General features: G+C 39.2%; 1 protein-coding gene across 1 annotated transcript in view; it reads left to right on the plus strand.

Annotated features, from left to right (window-relative positions):
• Positions 1-19,443, plus strand: part of ENPEP (glutamyl aminopeptidase) — a gene marked incomplete at its 5' end in the record, with an annotated part of 31,020 nt that extends 11,577 nt beyond the window's left edge. Inside the window, 17 exons of the mRNA XM_084263896.1 lie at positions 200-320; positions 2,427-2,581; positions 3,191-3,304; positions 3,437-3,571; positions 7,247-7,312; positions 8,653-8,718; positions 9,701-9,852; positions 11,938-12,017; positions 13,656-13,774; positions 13,898-13,953; positions 14,767-14,917; positions 15,659-15,732; positions 15,827-15,928; positions 16,036-16,206; positions 17,978-18,118; positions 18,932-19,010; positions 19,261-19,443. Coding sequence (XP_084120022.1) covers positions 200-320; positions 2,427-2,581; positions 3,191-3,304; positions 3,437-3,571; positions 7,247-7,312; positions 8,653-8,718; positions 9,701-9,852; positions 11,938-12,017; positions 13,656-13,774; positions 13,898-13,953; positions 14,767-14,917; positions 15,659-15,732; positions 15,827-15,928; positions 16,036-16,206; positions 17,978-18,118; positions 18,932-19,010; positions 19,261-19,398 — 1,920 coding nt within the window. The 3' untranslated portion in view covers positions 19,399-19,443. The remainder of the gene's footprint in view (positions 1-199; positions 321-2,426; positions 2,582-3,190; positions 3,305-3,436; positions 3,572-7,246; positions 7,313-8,652; positions 8,719-9,700; positions 9,853-11,937; positions 12,018-13,655; positions 13,775-13,897; positions 13,954-14,766; positions 14,918-15,658; positions 15,733-15,826; positions 15,929-16,035; positions 16,207-17,977; positions 18,119-18,931; positions 19,011-19,260) is intronic.
• Between the last annotated feature and the right edge of the window lie 2,600 nt (positions 19,444-22,043).

Below are 22,043 nucleotides of genomic sequence, written 5' to 3' on the forward strand. Positions count from 1 at the left end.
TTGACCTGATCTCTCTTATATACATTTGAAAAACTCTGTGGAATAAATGAGTTAGGGAATAGAATTCTGTGTTCAGGCCAGTCTCTCAGAGAAAACCTGCAGTGTGATAGATATGTACGTTAAATGACTTTTCAGTGCTTGCTATCTTCTAATTTCTTCTCACTGAAGACTGCTCTAATTGTCTCTCTGTATTTTACAGCTCAGAGTTTACGCCCAGCCACAGCAAATACACACGGCAGAATATGCAGCAAATGTAACAAAACTTGTATTCGACTTCTTCGAAGAGTACTTTAATTTGGAATATTCTCTTCCAAAACTAGGTGATTATTAATACTTAAATTTTTCATGTTGTTAAATCACTGTTATGGTTGTGATTTTCTTATTGGTTTCTGTGTTTTGGTAGAAAACAGCATGAAGGCATTTGGTTGCTAAATGCTGATATTATGTCAGGATGTTTTAAAACTGTACCTCTGTAGTTCATGATGTTCTTAAATGTCATGATGATTGTTCTCAGTAACAGTTTAGTTACCAGTTCTCACAGTTTGCTGAACTCAAGCACTGCTCCTGGCACAGCTATTTTAAAGTGCCTTGTTGAAAATCAGGGGAAGTATTGGTGTCATTAGCAAAGGAACATCATGAGCTAAAATAGAGCCAGAAGAAGTTTAAGGAAAATATGTACCACTTCATGGGAACTTCTGGACAAAAGTCAGCAGTGAGATAAGTGAAGATGTAAACTGCCAGAGAGTATGTCATACTATTTTTTAACCTTAGTACAAAATGGGTGTGTATCCACTTCTTAGAAAGATGAATGCAGTCCAGCATATAATTTGTAGTTTCTACTACTGGGTTAAATAAAGACCCAGAGATAAACAAGAGTGGGCACACTGTCAGATTCTGCCCATGGTTACAAAACAAGCAAAAAAAAGTAGTGCAGTTGGGCCTCTGGATCTGATTTGTGCAGTTAGAACTAATAAAGTTGGGCATGTAATCAGAGTTTTGGAAAGGCCATCTCCTGCAACCAAAGAGGAAATTCAGTTAGGTTCATGAACTTAAAAGGATGGAAAAATATTAACCACAAACAAGGCAATGTAATGGGGGAAAATACCCCAAAACTTTGAAGACAATTAACAAGGCTATGCAAACCTTGTATTGTCTATTCAATACAAGTACATACCAAACTAACCTGTACTAATTTAACAACAGATTTTTACCTCCTGCTTTTAAAACACCATTTGAGTTTACTATAAATATGTTTGCATTTCAGTAACTAAATTAGGGAAACCAGTACAGTATGTTGTTCTTTTGCACACTGACCCTCAGTAATAACTGGGACTATATGTCACCAACACTTCATACTCAAAGTTTCATTTCTATAAAAGCCTGATGGCTTTGTCATGTCAGTGTATGCAAAGGGGCCTGTCTGAACTATAAGGTGGACTGGTAACCCCAGTTGGCAGTATCAGAGAATAGATGCTCTTGTAGGTTTTATACTGGTTTTCTCAGAATGTCTATTTGTTGGATTGCAAAACTTGACTTACTATGATGCTCCCCAGAATTAAAAGTCATCTAGATCAAACCTCATATATCAAATATGTTTCTGCATAATGGTTTATTTAAATATTGTATTCTACATTGTTTTATGGCTTCTGGCATTGGCATTCTCCTTGTGATACTCATTTTGACTGTCAGTGAAGCCCTTGCCAGACTATGAGCTTTGATTCTGTAATCAAGTTGTTTAAATTAAAAGAAGTAATTCCTATCTTCTGTGAGGGTGGAGTGAGGGTTGTTTGTTCTATTTAGATTTAAATCCTTCTGTACTTTCTCACTAACTCACATAAAAGGCTGTGGTCATTATTTGCAGAAGAAAATGCCAGTCCAATTGAGTCTGAAATTCTCATTTAAACTTGTATTGATTACTGACCATAAATGAGTGACCCCCACAAATTGCCAGGAGTAGAAGCAGATGTTCCTCACTGCATGGGGGATTTACTTCAGTTAACATGCCAATAAATATTTTTAATACAACAGTGTGACAAACAATGACATGCCTCATTATGCTACAGATAGTTTCAGGAGGTTTACTGCCTACAGCACATCCCCAGACAATACTATTCATTTCTGGAGCCAAAATTAAGTAATGTATGACACACACAGTCCCAGGAGGTGACATACCTTCACCTTGCAGGACAGAGTCTCAGCTAGTGCAACTGATCCCACCTCTATTAATCTCAGCAGAGCCAGGGCACTTACTATCAGTTGCTGTAGACCAGTTCCCTGCTTCTTAAATGCAGATTATAGACTGCAGTCCACAGCATCAAGCCAGAACCAAACATGGTAAGCAAAACAGGCTGTGAATACATAGCAAGTGGACAAGCTAAGTGGCTTAAAGGATACAGGGTAATCATGTTTTCTTTCTTTCAATCTAGATAAAATAGCTATTCCAGATTTTGGAACAGGTGCTATGGAGAACTGGGGGCTGATCACATACAGAGAAACAAACCTGCTGTATGATCCCAATGAGTCGGCCTCCTCCAACAAACAGAGAGTCGCTGCTGTGATAGCTCACGAGCTCGTTCATCAGGTACAATTTAGGACATTATTAATTTTTGCAGTGCTTCAAATGTGCAGTTGCAACATTTTAATCTTGAAAACACTGTCACTAACTTCATCTTGGGATCTTCTACATGTGCTTACAATTTGATTGCAAAATATCATGTCAAGAGAGTTCCATGTTAGAGCTTTAAAGTACTATAACTACTGCCTCTGAATTTTTCTCATAAGTTAGATGCTTGGGTCCAGACTGTGAGACAGCTTATGAAAATCTGTCTGAAATGTCTTAAAGGAACTAATTTGCATGTACAGATGTCTCTTTTGGACAAGCAAATAGGGACAGCTACAGACTGTGAAGGCTGTCTGAAAACATACCCTTACAAGCACAAATCATCAAATCAAGAGGAAGAAACTAAAAATATTTTCATGAATCATTAGCAATCTCCCCAGTAATATGTCATTTTATAATAAAAGCAATGTTTTAAAACAAGGCAAAGTCTGAATTCCTGCTTAAACTTCAGAATTGTAATAATTCTCAACAGGAAGAAAAGTGAAGAAATGAATGCTCGCTGTGGAGATGTAAGATACTGAAATGTGCTTTTACCATTTAGCTAACACTTTGTCTTTCAATGTTTTGTAGTGGTTTGGAAATATTGTGACCATGGACTGGTGGGATGACTTGTGGTTAAATGAAGGATTTGCCAGTTATTTTGAATACCTGGGGGTAAATAATGCAGAAACAGAATGGCAAATGGTAATTATTTCTGTCTTATGGAGGGTTGGCTGGGCTGAGGGGGCTGAGAAGCTGCAGTTCAAGCTACTTATTTTGTGAAGTTAGGTGTGTAGTCCTGCCTTTGTTTCTATTCTAACACCTTCTTTTTTTCAGCTTGATCAGGTTTTAATTGATGATGTGCTTCCTGTAATGAAGGATGACTCTTTACTGTCTTCCCACCCAATTGTGGTTGATGTGTCATCTCCAGCTGAAATCACCTCTGTGTTTGATGGCATATCTTACAGTAAGGTAGGATATCCCTTGTGACTTTGGATATGGAGAAAGTGGAGGGTTGGGAGAGCACAGGGGACCTCGTAATCATAACTCCTAACCCGCATGGGCTGTGTCTGTGCAGATCTTTATTCTGGGACATTCCCAACTCTTGTCAGTGACAATTCAGTCAAAAGCGACTGTAAGAGGAGCGATGCAGCTGGAGCCCCAGCCAGCTGCTGTGTGCCATGCAACGCTGCTCACAGCATGGAGAGGAGCAGGGAAATAGTGTCAGCAGATTCTGCCACTAGAGCTGCCAGTTTTAAAATTGTGCTAAACCAACTACTGAACACAGCCCTTTTACCATTACCTCGTGCTGATGCAGCCCAGTAATATCAAACTTCATAATCTAATGGAAAGGCAGATGATGCAAGGGCAGATGTCCAGGTGTCCTCTCTCTCACCTCACCCCACCCACCCCCTCCCCACACACACCTTCAGGACTATAAGACTTCTGTTTGGAGGAAACAAAACAGATAGCCAAGCAGTGAAAAAAGAAAGTAACTTTTCCTCTCGTGTTGCTCACGCTATCCCCACCACCTGAGAAGCATTAGCAAAGATGGGCTACCACCAGCCTCTGCTGGTGTTGTCCCTAAATTAAGAGATGAGTTAGGTCCACCTTTCACTGAAAGCTGTGGAGCTCAGGACTGGTGTGGAGCACAACAGTCTGTAGTCCAGGGTATTTGACAGTATTATGCCAGTTTTGGGCTGTCCCTGTCAGTGGTGGTGGGGACCTGTGCTATAAAGTCTCTCTCAAAAGCCAGCTAGAAATGACTGGAAGAATTCCTTGGGTCTTGGGTCAGTCATCTCCCAGACCATGTTGCTTCTGACCCTGATACACAATGTTTGTGTTGACTTCTTCTTGTATGACTCTCTCAGTGTTTCCTATCTAATGCCATGACAAGCTTCCACTGAACACACAAAACCCACCATTATTAAATCCTGCTTGTTGCTCTCCCTCCAACCTCCCATTATCAGCTAAACTTAAAGTATGTATTGCATTGCCTTTAGCTTTAGCTGTGCTGGAGTCTGTGGGCATAGATACTATTTTTATTAGCTAGACATGATCCATCCATTTACATCAAGTTTTCTGTTTTCAATTGTTAAATGCTCAATCAACAATACAACCAGTATTTATTGCATCATAAATGCCTCACAGTCAAATCATAAACTATGTGAAAACCTGCATTGTGTAGCACTGTTCTTAAATCAAACTAACGAAAGTCAAGAAATATACAGAGCTAAATCAAATACTTTGGACAAAAATGTATTTTAATGGGGAGCTAAGAAAGAGACACACTTTTGTATGGTCTGAAAAAACAATGGAACAAAAACAATTCCTAGCTTTTACTTGTCTCTATGTGCCTAGATAATTGCTACATGAACTCATGGGCTTTTTAAGCAAAAACACTTGAGGACTCATGCATTGTTTGGGAACATTCTGCTTGGGATATAATTTGGCTTGGGATATAATTTGGCTTGAATGAGAAAGTTTTCATGTAGATCTAGCTCAAATTACTGTTGTTATTTATATATAAATGTGTTACAAAATTAGCTTGTTCCTTTTTTTCATTATTTTGGCTTCTCCATTGCATTTTTCTTATAAAAATAATCCCTTCATGATAATATTCATCACTAAACAAATAAAGCATAATTTGGAATGCTCTCTGTTAGTTTTACCAGAGCAATTACAGGGCTTATACAACCCTAAAACACTAATGAATTGTCTAAAGGTCTGTGGAGTCATCACAATGTATTCTGTAAAGTAACCTCTCACTGCTGCATGATCCAATGGGGCATTATGCATCTAGAAAAGATGTACTAGAGCAGAGCTGGTGGCTACGCAATTAATGCTTCTTTTTTAATCTGTTCATAAAAAGTAATTGCATCTCACCTCTTTTCCAGCTTAATCCTCTTTCTTAGTTTGAAAGATTGTATTAAAGTATCAATGAGATTTTTCTGTCTTTGGAGTTAAAATTTAATTACCTTTTCAGAAAACAGATACTTAAATAAGTTCAGCTAGAAATTTGGAACAGTTTGGAACCTCACAGCTAAAGAATCTTGGAATTAAACATTTCACATTTCTGCCACACAGTCTTGTCATATGCTTGGCAATTACAACTCTCTAGGAGAAGTTATGTGGGTGTTGATAAAAGATCCTGCAAATCGCCATCAGACAAAGTCAGCTATTCAAATCAAGGTCACTTTCCTGAACCTCCCCAAGTAGTTGAAAGAAAGGGAAGTTACAAAAACCTTGGAGTTCCTATAATCAGGGATTTTTATCTGTATGAGTTTTTCTCAAATACACTCCATCATGAATTATGACTGAAAAGCAGTAGTAGAAGATGCAAGGGTGTAACTATGACCTGCAAATTAAAACAAAAGAAATCACCGCTGTTCCAAAATGTATGCACGAGTCTATATTTCTACTCTGGTTTTTAATATAAATAGGAGGGGGCAGTCTATAAAAGGTGGTATCAGATAAGAAGAAGCCGATAGACAAAGCTGAGGAATTGAGATACTCTAGTGCATACACAGGGCCTTATGGCCACCATTAATCATAAGCAACAGTATGATTACCACTAATGGATATCTGTTCCAAATTTTACTGATTGGTTTTGAACATATTTCATGGAAAAAACATTAAATTACTCTATCAGAAAAGAGTCATCTGCTGACCACCTTGCCTCTACAACATTAATCTGGACAGCACTCTAAGGCATATCTGTTCAAACAGTCCCTCTGCTAGCAGTGACTCATGCAGAGAAATTGTTCTTGAGTACGTATATAAGGGAGGCTGAATTTACTGAGAATTCAGATAATGTTCTTCCTTTCTCATCGGACAACTGGATTTTCAAAGCATTCATAGCATTTAGGCTTTCAGCTGCCCATTGATTTCGTTCAGAAAATGAAAACGTGCTAATTCTAGATTCGCATTTTGCATTTTAGATTGGGTTCATATTGCTTTTGCTTTTCATCACTTTTCATCATGCTGCTTTTTCTCCCACATGACTCTCCTACTTCTCTCTCCTGTTTTCCCTTTTTTTCTTTCTTCTTTCAAGGTCCTAATGTGGGGTTTTTTCTGTGACACCCAAGTAAGTAACTCCTCTGATCAGTTCTACCCTGCTTCAGAGGACAAAGTTCTTATACCAGTCCTCAGCAAAGCTCATTCTGAATCTTGAGATGGCATTCCCAACATGTAAAGGCCCAGACTTGCAGCATTTTTGGAGTTCTGTACCCATTGGGTGTTCAGCAGATGTCACTTCCTCTATCATGCTATGCCACTGGACAGGGCTGGTTCCCTGGCTGCCCTCACCCCTGTCCTGTACAGAGTGAAATAGGGTGCCCCACTCACACAAACCAGGAGAGTGGCAAATCAGTAACCCCCAGCAGCAGGGCTTGGGAGCCTTCAGCTGGCACAGCTGAACTTGGAATGGGTGTCTGATCACAGCTAATCACCTCACATCCAGAATTAAGCTATGGCAGGGAGGCACGCCATGCCACAAAGAAATCAGAAGAAACACTCCCTAAGTCAGATGGCTGGTTTCTGTTTTTACCTTATAAAACATTTGTTTATATGTTGCTTTTTAGTTTAATATAAGTCTGGTGTTAGAACAGCATGGGATGACCTTCTCCCCTTTGTCTTTGTCCTCAGGGTGCATCAATCCTCAGAATGCTACAAGACTGGATTACACCAGAGCTCTTCCAGAAAGGATGCCAGGTAAGGGTGGCACCAAAACATGCCAGAAATGCAGCCCATCATTGTGTGACAGTAGCATAGCCTTTATTCAAAAAATTAATATCAGAGATCCTGGTAGTAGTAGCAAAAGTATTTAATTCATTTCAATACTGAGTGGACAATGTCACAGGGAAGAAATTTTACACTCCCACAAAAGCAGGAATGTGAACTGCATGAAGATTTGATAGCCTGCCAGCGAGGACCTAAATTCATGACAGCTTTTAGTGGAGAAACCTCCTCCACCCTGCTGTTATTCTGTTCTCAACTAGGATCCCCCATTCAGTTCTGTGCAGCTTCATATGGCCACAGTCCTCCAACCCACCCAAGCCTGCTATGTACTCTTATGTCTTACAAGCTCGTCAGTGGCCTGAGACTTGGTGCTGGGGCATGCAGTTCCTAGAGAGCCAAGGTAATGGGGAGTAGAAAAGACAGATGTTTACTAGTTCATAGTCCTTTTTCATGGAGGATAAAACATGATGCTATTAAATTATTAAAAGAAAAAATGTGAGAAAGGAGTCCACCCAGAAAGAGGAAGGTTATCTTCCCTTTCTATGAACTGGCATCTGTCATCTCTGAAGAGTTACAGTGCAGATTTGCTATGTGTGCTCCTGGAGGGAGCACATTTATAAGCTACTGCAGTTGTATTTTCCTTTATTTTTCCCTTCATATATTCAGTTAGGATAGTTCCACAGTATGGGAAAATACAGCCACCTTGTCCACAAGAGACTAATAATTCCCCTCTACTCAGAGCCTTCAACAGCACTGATGCAGCTGTGTCTAACAGTGAACCAAACAGCACCATCTACTGACTAAACATCACCAGGATCCAGACAACAGGGTAGCAAAGCACTGATTAGGCACCTGGATACGACACAGGACATGAATAGTGTTAAGGAATTGCAAACAACTAGCTGAATACCATTATGCCTTGTAATAGTAATTTGGTTCACAACTTAGAGGTGACCAGGCTTTCCTACTTCCACTCTGAGTTCACAGCGAGTGAGATCTCCTGAAATAACTTTCTCCTTCTAACCAGCCTCTTACATTAGACAGAAATTTGTGCAGGGCATGATGGTGTTTAATCAAACTCTTCAAGCTCAAATCTACTTCATACTTAAAGGTCACACTGGAAAACGCTGATCTTAGCGTTGCAGCATGTGTTGGAAAGCAGAGGTACTCCATCAGCTCAATATTGACCCATTTAACCTCTTACTCGCAACACTACTACCCCCGTACAGCTATCCTGTTTGAATATATGTATTGTTTTCATAGGCTAAGAAGAAGACCTGGTAATATTTTCACAGTCTTCTACCTTTCTCTAGGAATATTTGAACAAATACCGTTTCCAAAACGCCAAGACACAACAATTTTGGGAAGCTCTGGAAGCGGTATGTTCTGCAGCAACCTGAACCCTCACTACTAAATGTTTTATAACTCATTCACTGATTTCAGTTTCCCAAAGCTTTTACATTCTGCAGCTCTTCTGTCAATGAAAGATCACAAGCTAGACAGCCTCCCAGTATTTTCCAAGATGTCTTATTTCTAACAAATATATATTATTTCCTCATTTTTGGCACGATAGTGGGAGTGGGATAAAAAAAAAATTAAAAAAAAAATGAGGACTTACTAATGAACAACTGCTACTGAAACATTCCCCAAGCAATGTTGAAGGGGTGAAAACTTCCCTCATCCGTCACACATACGCACCCCATACTCTCCCTTATCTCTAACCAGATTCAGCTGTTTGAAAGCTTTCAACAGTATTCATTCCCAAGTAATTTTGGTGCTTGCCTCTGTCTCTAGTTTCTTAGACCCAGTTGGGTGATTCTCAGTGCCACCATTTTCTGGTCTTTCCTTTTCCTTGAGGATGAGCTGTTTCTTTCCATTTATCTCACAAAAGCCCACCTGCATACTACCATCCTCTTCCAGGGGAGGATTTTCCTTCCCTTCCACCACTGTAGAAGCTCAGACAGCCCAATATGTGCTGTATGTCTCCTTTCAAATCCTTATCCCGTCCTTGGCCCCAGACTTCTTCCTGCTCAACAGGATGTTTTCTTGCTCTCAGTCTGGTTCTCTGCATCTTCATGTCAACTACCTCATCTCAAGAAGGAAACGGTGATCCTATGATGTTACCAGCCAGTGTCCTGACCACATAATTCTCGTTTTGTCTGTCCATGTTAAAGTTTCCAGACCGTTCCTTCTTTCAATGACAGGCACCATAAGAGGACATAATGGAGTAATGTTTGTAATGAACCTGTTCTTTCCCTTGCCCTTTTCCGCTCTTCTTCCTCTCAATATCAGAGATACTTATTTATTTCCTCTTTGGACTGAATTTTCTTTTTCACTGAAACCTTCCCCCATTATTCACAGGCAAGTAACAAACCTGTGAAGGAAGTCATGGACACATGGACTAGGCAGATGGGCTATCCTGTTTTGGAGATGGGACCTAATTCAATATTCAGTCAGAACCGTTTTCTCTTGGATCCCAATGCAAATGCTTCTCATCCTCCTTCTGATCTTGGGTAAGTTCCTGCTGTAAATGTATATCCAAAACAGGTAGAAATAGTGTACAAACACTGTTCCCAGCTGATGTACCTATAGGCAGTGTTATACCCATTCTTCTGAACTTATTCTCAGCATTTGTTTTTAAAAATAAACCAACAGGAAGCTAGATTCAAATATTTCAAATTTTGGATGGCATCAGCCCTTTGTTTCTGGGTTTCTTTCTCAAGCAGAGCAGGCTAAAATTGAACAGGGTCTCTTAGAAATCTTTATAATTCTGAACAGCTAAGATGTCTGCAAGTCATCTGTTAGGCTACTGCAAATAACAGTCTTCCAGAGTCCCCACTACCCAAAGTGAGACAGGAATTTGTTTCTGAATATATAGTTTTTATAGATGACTTTAAAATAACATGCAGTAACATGTATTATAATGCTGATATTTTATGTATCCAGACATTCTCTTGCCTAAAAGTCTGTCCACTGAAAATCAATGCCCCCTCCTTCCATCCTCACAGACAGGGATGAGGAAGCTCCTGAAATGAGCCTACCCCAGATAGGACTGGCCTATTTCATGTCCGGGGTCAGGGGTTTAGGAAGCAGTGAAAACTCCAGGCCTTGTGTATGCTCGATTCTCTGAACTTTGCAGTGATACTGTCCTGAGATGCCTGCTTGTTTCAAGCTTGTTTGGTTAGAAAGAGTCCTCTTCTGCATGCTGGCACTCAAAAGAAATGGAAGTTCAAAAACTCGTACTCTTAAAATAGGGCTGCTGGGGAAATACGTAGCTACAGCATAACATGTCTGAAACTTGTCCTCAATATGCACAGTTAACAGGACACAGCCATTGCATCTTCTGCTCAGGAAAAATATTTACGTATATAATCTCAGGAACTAAATAAAACCCCCTCATTAAATGCAATTACAAACCCAGGGTTTAAAAAAATATTTCTTTTATGGGCTTTCTCTTGGGGAAATATAGTACTGGGGCTTCTGGCCAAACAATACCTAAATTCCAATACCTAAATTCCAGATTTATACACTCCAGAAGTGTATAAATCTAAGAAGTGTATAAATTTGTTGAAGATACTTTTGTTTAAGAGGTACAAAACAATAGCTGATCTTTTTTCCTGGAGGCAGCAGGACATATCATAGCCTTCATTCTGGTATTTTTCTAGAAGTTAATGACCATTCACTTCTTCCAGTGTTGTAAAGATGACTCAGGTTTTCCTGTAGCGCTGGTCACCAGGGGGGTTAAGATGGAAGAAAAATCTCACTCGGATGGACTGTAATAACCTAACAAGGAACAACAGTTGACTGCTCAAAAGGGCTTAATAAATTTAGCAGTCCTATGCAGATGGCTGTGCAGGCACAGTCATGGCATGCTCTGCCATCCTACATCCCTGACTGCCTGGTCACAGTCTTGGTCAGGCTGTGCCATGGCTCCTTCCCAGCCCAACTGTCTCAGCTTTGTCTTGGGCATGGCCCAGACTGAGGAGCCTGCACTTACCTGCTAATGGTATTGAAGGAAATGAAGGACAAGGCCCTAGTAGTTTCATTGATAGAAAAAAAAAAAAAAAAAGAAAAAAAAGAAAAAACCCACAGATTGTGCAGCTTTCAGACTCACCTTTAGGCATGTAATTAGCACAGTAACCATTCACTTGACTATTACATCAACATTGGTCACTGGAAAAAGTCCTATTCCACTCCTTTGCTCAGTCCACCAGATGCATTTTGAAAACTATTGATAAATACCAAATATTAAGACAAGCTACTGCCACTCCCCATCTCTAGAGCATAGACATACTCAGAAACTTCACAGTTTTATTTTGCTTTTCAGGGAATATAACTGCCCCAATCATACCACACCAATATCTGATGCTTAGTTGCCTGAATAGAGTATTGTAGCACAGAAACACCTTTCCAACATAAACAGCTATAGGTAAAAGGTTATGTTTTGTTACAGGGCATATTTAGTAAATTTATATGTACATAAACATACAGTCAGCTTCATAAAAGATATATGCATTACAACATTTAAAAGATACTTTGGAGTTTTAGCATTTGTTCTCGGATGCCATTTTATTCTTTTTCCCTTTAAATCATTTCAGTTACAAGTGGAATATACCAGTGAAATGGAAACTTCAGAATTCAACAGATTATATTCTCTACAATACATCAGATTCTGCAGGTAAACTTACCCTTCTTTTTTAAGAATAATGAATGGACAAAGCTTTCCAATGTCTTTAACAAGAAATAAACCACAGAATTCACTTTCATGCTTCTCAGTTTTCATACCTGGGAACCAGCACACAGCTTGGTGGTGCTGAAAGTTAATAATATTTTTTGCAACACGATTATTTCCCCTATACATACATTATGTCAATTTAGACCCAAGCCAATAAAGTGCTTAAGCATGTGTTTAAATCCAGTCCTATTCAAAGCATCATCTAAGCATACTCTTAACTGTGATATACTAAAATCAATGGGACATAGATATGCCCTTTGCTAAGTCAAAGGAAAGGAGTGAAATGGGAGGCTGAAGAACACATCTGCAGTTCAGTAAACTGGGAAGTTTACTTTAATTGGGTTCAGTTAAAAAGAAAAGGAGCTACAAATGATTAAATGTGTTTTCTAATACTGATTTTAGGAATTCTATTATGCAGTCAAATCTGAATTTCTCATTCTACAACTCTAGTGGCCAAAAATATAGGAAATTATTGGGGGGGAAGGGTGTAAATCCTGACTTTTTGAGTGTTTAAATTTCATCACATTGGAATTTCAGCAATATAACAATCAGCTCTTCTTTTATTGTATTTGCTTGAATGTTACCTATTTAATTTGTCTTTTCCTCTGACTATTTTTTTTTCTTTTCTTACCTGGTTGCTTTTAGTACCCAGACAAAAGCAATCAAAAAGGTATTCTGTCATGGTACAAGTCAGAGATAACACAAAGAAATTTTCCTTCTCTAATTTCCACATGACATTCCAGTGGGCTACAAGAGGCTATTAACTTGACAAAGGCTGCAAAGGCATGATTAGGTGCTTCCTTCTGCATTCATAAAATTATTGGTTAGTAGGGGAACAAGTAACCGTAGAGAAAAATAGCTTTTTGAAATACCTTGTATTGGTCATCCGAACAGAAACATGCTTTTAGCTCCAGCCACCCTCAAACCACAGATTGAAGACAACTGCTTTCAGAGGGCAATAGAAAAACTTTCTTAACTAGCAGCACCAACTGGACCAGGCCAAGTTTCTGAGAAAGGAATATTTTCCAAGGATTCATTTTAAATGGGAAATTCCGTAAACATGAGTAGTTGAGTAAAGTCTGAGTCTATTTTGTAATTTATCTATAGCTACAAAAATTGAATCAGAGAAGAGTACAATGAAGGAAACCCTTAAAAAGTTAGTTGAAATAAACTGAAAAATTAAACAAAATGAGGATAAAATACGAGAACATTAAAACTAATAGTAGTCATGAGGATGAAAAACCTTTTAAAAAGATACTGGCAAGAACGCTTTCTTTGCAACTTGTTTTTTACAACTACACTAATTTTCATATCCTCATCATAATCACTATGATCTCCTTTTTAAATTTAACAAACTAGCTGATCTGAGTAATTACCACAATTCACTGTTCTAAGGTGAGTGCTGGCATTCATTGAAGTAACATAATAGCTCATCTTTACTCACAGCCATTTAAAAATAATTAAATAAAATTAAGATTTCAATCTTATTTTGTTATTCATTAAAATCAAATATTAACAAGGACTATCTGATGAGTTCTATGTCACAGAAGATGCACAAACCAATCACTGATTGTTTTGCAGGAATTACAATACCTAATACTTTTGTGAACATTAATCCAGACCACATTGGATTCTATCGGGTGAATTATGACAGTGAAAACTGGAACAGGTTACGCACTCTTCTGGAAAACAACGACACGGTGAGTGTCATAACATTAACCTGTCTGCTGGGTCTCCTACAGAGGTCTTTAGAAGGTGTTTTGGGGTTTTTTTCTGCAAATAATCTATATATTCTTGATCACTCTTTTCCTCTTTTCACACAGAACTTGTCATCTGCTGACCGTGCAGGGATTTTGGATGATGCCTTTTCTTTAGCAAGGTACAAATCCCTGCAAAGATTTTAACATGAGTTTTTTACTTTCAGCTTATTGATGAGAATTAACTCAACTCAGGTGGTTGAAAGAAAAATTCTGCATTTGTTACAAGTCTTAATTGTGTATTGGCCTATTTTGTCCTCCAAAAGGGGGAAATTTAACTATGTATTGGTAACTTGAAGCACCAATGCAGTCAAAATAAATAGTCCATTTCAGCTCAGTGGCAGTAAAACACAGAACTTTAATTGCACAGGTCTTAGAGAGAGGTGGTCTTGCCAAGTAAGTAACAATAATAGAAGCACTCTAGAAGAAGTTAGGTGGCCAGAAAATCAGAGGCATGTCTACAATGCATAGCATAGCATTAGGAAATTACCACCTCGCCTATCTTGTTTAGAAACTTGCTTGGAAACTGCTAGCTCTTGTACCCAGCCATGCTAACACAGATAAACTTTAGATAACTTTCTGTGACAGCCTCCAATTCTGAACCTTCTCAGCCTTTCAGGATGTTTCCAGAGCTAGAAATCCCTTTTTGTGTGACAGAAATTAATGTAGTCACTGTTCCCACTTCTGGGCACACTGGGCTGCTGCACAATGTGAGCAGCTCTCCTCATGAGAGCTCTTGTGGTTAGGCATTGATTCACAGTGATTCTCAGTGGCCTCTATGGAAAACACCTTCCTAATTTACAACCCAGACTATTTTCCTGCTCCCCGAATTTATTATCTCAGACCTTCTAAAGTAAATGGTGTCTAAGATCTTTAAAGAAGCAAGTTCTTCAAATTCATTAAAATAAAGTAAGTTATGTTTTCTCCTTCCGCAGATCTGGGCTTGTGGATTACGCTGTTCCCCTGAATCTCACAGGATATCTGAGAAATGAAACAGACTATTTGCCTTGGCATAGACTTATATCATCTGTAACATACCTCGCAAGCATGCTTGAAGATGATACCGATCTCTATCCCCAGTTTCAGGTGATGAAGTAAAAAAACCATTCCTGCATGGGACCACTGGGTCTGACCATTTAGGACCTGTAACAGCAATAATATTGAAGTTCAAATTATTTTCAATGTTGTTGAGCAGTATTTACTTTTTCTTACTGTACTCTTAAAAAAGTGCTGAAAACTGCTTAGTACTGATCTCTGAATTACCTGGATTCTCAATTCAGGGCTATGCACTTGGAGGAAAGAAACTACGCCTAATTATTCTTACAATCCATCACCATAAATCTCAGGACAGACATTTGCTTGTCAAGGCTGCTCTGTATCCAATAAAGAAATATGTACATGGCAGCAAAATCTCTGACACCTGTCCTCAGCACAAAAGATGGCTATGTCTCAGTGTGGTGGTGAGCAGGTTTGTTAGTTGACCTAACATACTGAACATGATTTAATGTTCACTAAAATAAGAATGTCCTGAACTCAGCATTATCACTGGAAAACAATTGCGGCAGCATGTCCTTGCTGTATACCCTTGCTTAGTTTGGGAGCACAGGCAAGGCTGGTGAGAAGCAGGTTGCCTTTGCATGTTCTGCGCATCAGTATTGCAACCATTCAGACTTGGCATGCTGTGGTGATCTGCAAAGATTGTGCATGTGCACATTTGTGTTACTTTTTAAGAGATTCTAGTTCTGGGAAAAATTAAGGAGAATAAACTGTGAACACAAATATATTATTATTTTTTAACAAGTAACCAACGCCCTTTTCCTTCCTCAGAAATATTTTAGCTACTTGGTAAGACCCATTGTGGATCAGCTGGGCTGGAATGATCTTGGAAGCCACCTGGAAAGGTTGAAAAATATTTTTTTTTCCCCCTCTCATATTACTGATGAATTCAAAGAATGCCAAGAAGTATGAAAATATTTCTCTCCCTCTCTTTTAAAGGCTTCTTCGTGCATCTGTTCTGGACTTTGCATGCAGTATGAATGACACTGCCTCTTTGACAAATGCTTCTGAACTATTTAAGCGATGGCTACAAGGAAATGCGTGAGTGCTCATGGCTTTCATGGCTGGTGAAGAACACAGCATGTGACTTGGTCACAGATCTCAAGCAGAAAAGGAGGAAAAATTCAAGTGCTGTTTCTTTCTTTCAGTATACCGGCAAATCTCCGACTCCTGGTGTATCGCTATGGAATGCAGAACTCAGGCAATGAGTCATCGTGGAATTACATGTTCAAGAAATACCAAGAAACTTCCTTAGCACAAGAAAAAGAAAAACTGCTCTATGGCCTGGCATCAGTGAGGAATATCACCCTTTTGGACAGGTGATTTACACACACAAAGACTTTTCTTCCCCTACAGAAGTAACCGGTCACCATTTACTCGTTCTCCTCTCTCCCATGCTGTCATTTTTGTCATATTACAGTGTGAGGAATACAACACATTTTCAAGACCCCCCTCTGAGATTGTACTGTAGTAGAAAAAAAGACTTGCTACTTCAGTGGAAAGATATTGAACACACAATAGGTCCTGCATACAATCAACAGCCTTCAGTTCTTCCAACAGTGCTTTCACCCTGTGTAATTTTAGCTGCCTAATAGTTAACCATCAGGAGAAAATGAATCGTCTCCATTTCCTCTATAATCAGTGAAAGGAGGCAGGACCTCAAGTGCACTGTTTATTCCAGACTAGGAAAGGAACTAAAAATCAATGGGAAGAATTTCTTTTGGGTGCTGCCAATCACTATCCGCTGGAATTTGCTTAGACTAGATGTTTACCTTCCAAGAAGACAAAACTAGGCAAACAGCCTTGAGCAAGTGTTCCTAACAGTCCTATGAAGGCATCTATGTGAAGTTGCAATGCTTCCTGAAGTGCTGTGCAGAGGTACTTGAGATAGAACCAGAAATTATGTATTCATGCCACCATAGCAGTGATGGGTCTGGATATTGCCCCAGTCTGGTCTAGATGTCAAACTGGGTGAGCATCTCTCCAGGTTGCCACTCTGCATAGACACACCATTAAGCTGACCTGATAACTTTGTATGTAGTTGTATGATGTAGCAGAGATGCAGGCAAACATCTTTACTCAGGCCATTCACCACTTTGTTGCACTCTATCTAAATATCATAAAATGGAGCAGTCTCTGCCTGGAAGAGTTCCAAGTTTAAACAAGATGAAGGAAGGAAGTATTGGAGGTTCAGGAAGAGTAAATGCAAGAGTTAGAGTAATTAAAATAGTGGTAGGAGGAAGCTATAATCTAAAGTCACTCAGTAACTAATCATTGACATGATTAAGACATTAATTAATTAGCTACATCAGCCTATATTTTCCCATATAGGAAAAAAGAAGACAATCCTTAATCCCAGCACACAACATCTTAAGGGTGTCCTTCTGCAGCTGGTGCTGTGGAGTCACAACCACACTACTCATTCCTGTGCAAACACATGTGATAAGGGAACCCCCCACTCTGTCAGTCAAAACCATTGTTGCTGTAGCTGGAAGTATAACTAGCTGCAGCATTTGTAGGCAGACTATGCCCAAAAGAGTTTTAATTTTGTATGGATAAGAGTTTCAGAAAAAGCAGCATCAATTTCAGTGTAAGCATCACCTAAATCACCTATATGGGAATTCACGGCACCTATAAGAGCTTTATAGCCTGGACTACTACTGTTTTGGCACAGGGCTACCAAAATAGGCTAGACTACTGACTGATCTAATCTTGCTTTCACTACTTGATTAAAATATAGGAATAATAATGGATTTTGGTTATTTTTGAGTAATTTAGAGACATAAATCCTACTTGCTTTCTAAAGTGATCCCTAACTGCTTAGATGTCTTTTAATACAATTATCTCTTGACACAGTTGTCAACGTAAACTTAGTTTTACATCAGTATGCTTCACCTTCAAAATGCTGTAGACAAAAATAATATTCTTGCTTGGAGACAGTGATGACAAATACCTAAGAAATATAGACATTAGCGTTGCATTATTTCTCATCATCATCATTTAAGTCTACAGTGAAAATGTTAACTTATTATTTACTTTCCATAGTATTTCACTAAAGGTTCCCATCAATTTTTATGTCATTATCTTTAGGTATCTGAAATATATTTACAACACCAGCTTAATTAAAAGCCAAGATGTGTTCACAGTCCTGAAATACATCTCATATAACACCTATGGGAAAACAATGGCCTGGGACTGGATACGACTTAACTGGCAGTACTTAGTTGACAGGTAAGCTAATGAACTCATTGGAAACTCTATATGCCTACATCCATCTGTACATTTTTTATATGCCATGCTTTTCCACATTTTCATTATACAGCTATAATCACTGGCCTTTGCATAATGAAAACTGAAAGTGTAACTGATAGTGTAAAGCAATTATAAACATCTGCTGTGAAAAAGTACTTTGCTGTGATCTTTCTTTCCCTAAATGACCAATAAATGACAATTAGAAAGTATAGAAAGTTCTACCAAGGCCATAGAAATTTGGTTATTGCTTGGAAATTAGTCAGTCTTGTCTTCACTCTTTCTGTTGATTTCATAACAAGAAGATAGTGTACAGAATTTTTCAATTTCCTCAGTGGTAATGGCAAGCAGCAGACACGCAGATGAGCGGTGGAAGTAATGGCAAACCCTTTTGCTTTTCTACTCCCCATTTGAGTGACTTTGTCTCCTTCCTTCCCCTTTCTAAGTGCTTGGTGAGGGCACAGAAGCAAAGCGCAAATGCAAGCCTAGAGCTGTGAACTGGACAGCATTGGTATTGCTGAGCAGTAATACACCAAAGTTCCAGCATGAGAAAATTAGTCATTAATTAAAAAAAAAAATATCCTAGAAGAGATCACTCCATTAGTAAATACATTTGAGAACAGTACTGATAGTGTATAGGAGTATTATTTTTCAAGTATTTCCAAAAATGTTGAAATCTAAGTGCATGTGTTTTATTGTAGCACAGTTAGAAGTTTAAGAACCAGATAATTACTTGTGCCTTTTTTTAAAATATTTTTACATCAAATAATATAATGTTCAAAATTATTTTTCCAGATTCACTATCAATGACAGAAACCTTGGTCGAATAGTAACTATTACCCAAAACTTCAACACTGAGCTCCAGCTTTGGCAGGTATGCTGACAGCACTTCTCTTGGTTTTAAGTCAATATATTCAACAAGTTACTGGTGAGGAAACTTGACTTTTTATCCTCTATATGTGTAAAGCAGTATGACATACTGTAAAACCATTCCAGTGTCATCAGTCCAAGCTTAAATATCATTCCAAGCCAAAAATGCCCTTGACCAGGTCCCTGTAAAAAGCCGTTTGCCCAGTAGCAGTATTATTTGCTTCATGTCGATTCCTTTTCTCTCTCTTTTCCAGATGGAAAATTTCTTTGAGAAATATCCTGATGCTGGGGCAGGAGAATTGCCCAGGAGTCAATCACTTGAGCAGGTGAAGAACAACATTGAATGGCTAAAACAAAACAAGGAGGAAATACAAGAGTGGCTATTAGCATAGCAATTCCCTTAAAGTCTTACTTTGTTAAAAATACCAGGCACTCTGCACTCAGATCCTCAGAGATTTTTAGCCATGTGGATTTCTCACCTAGGTACCTTAGAGGACTCGGGCCTAACATGTTCTCTACACTCAGGAGACCACTGCCAGAGCAATCTTTTGTAGTTGCCAAGCCCCAACCCTGCTCGCACTTGTGTGTGGGAATAGCTTTATATTTTGAGAGATGAATTTGCCTGAACAAAGAGGACAGATGTTTAAAGTTGGGATCCTCACTGATCCATCTGGTCTCACTCCTTCTGGATACTGCTTTGAAAAACTACTTCTTGGTTCGCACAGAAGTAATATCTACTAAACTCAGGGATTCATTTCCAAGTGCACCTCATAGGAGCTTTCTCCTGAAGGAAAGGGAATTAAGCAGTAATTGTAACATTGTCTGAAAATTGTCCCCTATATTTATGGCTATTAAAAAACGTCGACATTCAGGATTTAGCTTTGCATTCTGATACTACAGAAAGGCTAGTTAAACTTCCCTCTCCATTGATTTTTGAAGATTAACTACCAGTACACAAGGGATCAATATTAACAGCTTCTTTTTCAATATTAGTTTGGATTCTGTAGCTTGGGGTATGGGGTGTCCTGGTTATTTTTGTCTTATTTCTAAATCTTCTCAAAAGAAGAACTTGTGGCAGCTGTTACTGCAAACAAGGGTACCCACTGTCTCTTCTCTTAGGGAAAATTGAAATTAAAACATTTCCCAGGTAATCTCTGTCTCTTTCTAATAAAGTGGTAAAAGTGCCTGCCATATAGAAAAGCATCTGTTTCATAGCCCATCTATGCTATAGCTGCAGTAATTTTTGAAGTATCTATTATCTCCTCTGAGAAAATACACACACACACAAAAAGGCATACTCAGGCAGAGGGGGTAGATGAGTCCCTCTGCTGCAACTATTCCAGTCTACAGCAAAGAAGAAAACCCTCAGTCCCAAGTCCCTCTGCCATCATGATGCTGAAGAAGGCAGAAGGGCTGCTTTGCTTGTCCCTCTCAAGCTGTGAGCTGGGGTGTGTCAGAGCTCCCTGGTTTCTACATGCTGTGTCCTCCCATCATGCAAACGGTGGATACGAGCATGAGCCTTATCATTCTTGCCTTCTCCCTGGTCTGCTGAGTGGAAAGGCACAGCAGAAAGGAACCAGCTAGTTCCAGTCCCTGGGAGAGATTCGGCATATTTGTCAAGAAACTCTTCAGTGGGATGCAAGGATGGAAGTATTGAAAGCACTTCTCTTGCCCCCATCCTGCAATTCCATTTGAAAGGAAAGCTGGAGATATTGAGAAGATGTCTCTAATGTAGAGAAATCCTGAGGTACAGTCTCTTCCTCTGAGTCTTCGTTACAGCATGGAAGGCTCCATAAAAGCTTATGTAGTGCCAGATGGAAACACTTTATCCTGCTCCCCTGGGAGATTCAGGGCTGGTATTGTTTTGGGCCTCTCCCTTGATACCCAAATAGCTGCAACGAGCCCAGACAAATTTGGTGGCCAAGTCAGTTGTCCTGTCAAAGGAAAACATGTAATTTGCCTCCTGCAAACAAAACATGACAGGATTTTGACTAACAGTGGTTACAACTTGCTACAGATGCCAACTACTTTTCAAGGTAAAGAGGTGGCTAAGGGCCAGACAAATTCTTCCAGTTTTTCTTCTTGTTCAGATTCACACAGAGAAGACAGTGAAAATAAAGCTGCTGCCTACACCTAAACTACCAGTAGCTCAGCACACAGGGAGCAGGCTGTCCTCAGGCAGCTGCTTGCTCAGTAGGACACATGCCAACTCACTGTCATTACTTTACAATTTTGATGAGTGAACTGAAAGCAGAAGCCAAACAAGAGTTCTCTTGGTTTCAAGGTCATGAACAGGTTTGGTAGCACCACACAGTAATACTGACTCTCAGCATGTTGTATTGCTGTAGCTATACAAGAGCATGATCAGCTCAGAAAAATTTTCTGTGCGCTGCCAGTGCTGTGTGTTTTAATTCAAAGAGTTTAATGACAGCTGCCTATGTAACAATACAACACCAATATAAAGATGTCCAAGCACATCTAGGACAGTTGTTTTCCCCTTCAGAGAAGATTTAATTAAATTTGGTAGGGAAAAAAAATATCCTCTAACCATTCATAGGCTTCTGCCACAATTTGCTATAGGAAGAAAAGTAGGAGGTATGGACACTGTGGGAGTGATACAAGATCAAACAGTTGCTTTAAGAATTTTCTATTCTTTGCTACATGCAGCCCCTACTGAGTGGGAGCAAGCTTGCTACAGTAGAAGGCTTTCATCAAGAAAAACATACATAATGAAGATTTTCTATAGTGCTGGAAAGACAGCAAAAGCAACCTTCATCCAAATCACAGAGACCACACATACCCTGTTTTAAGACAAGTCACATATCAGTAGCACTGTGTATTGTCATAGTAGGAGAAATAAAAAACAAAGTCAGTTGGAAAGAAATGACTGAAAAATACGGCTGAGGCAAAGAGAGGATAAGAAGGGAAGGGCAAGCCTGAACAACTACTGGGCTTGTGACCCTGAGTGAATGAAGGAGAGAAGGGGATTTAAAGTAGTGAAACAACCAACTGCTGCCTGTCACTTCATTCTTGCTCT

Source organism: Gallinula chloropus, assembly GCF_964237585.1.
Source record: "Gallinula chloropus genome assembly, chromosome: 4".
NCBI classification, from domain to species: domain Eukaryota; kingdom Metazoa; phylum Chordata; class Aves; order Gruiformes; family Rallidae; genus Gallinula; species Gallinula chloropus.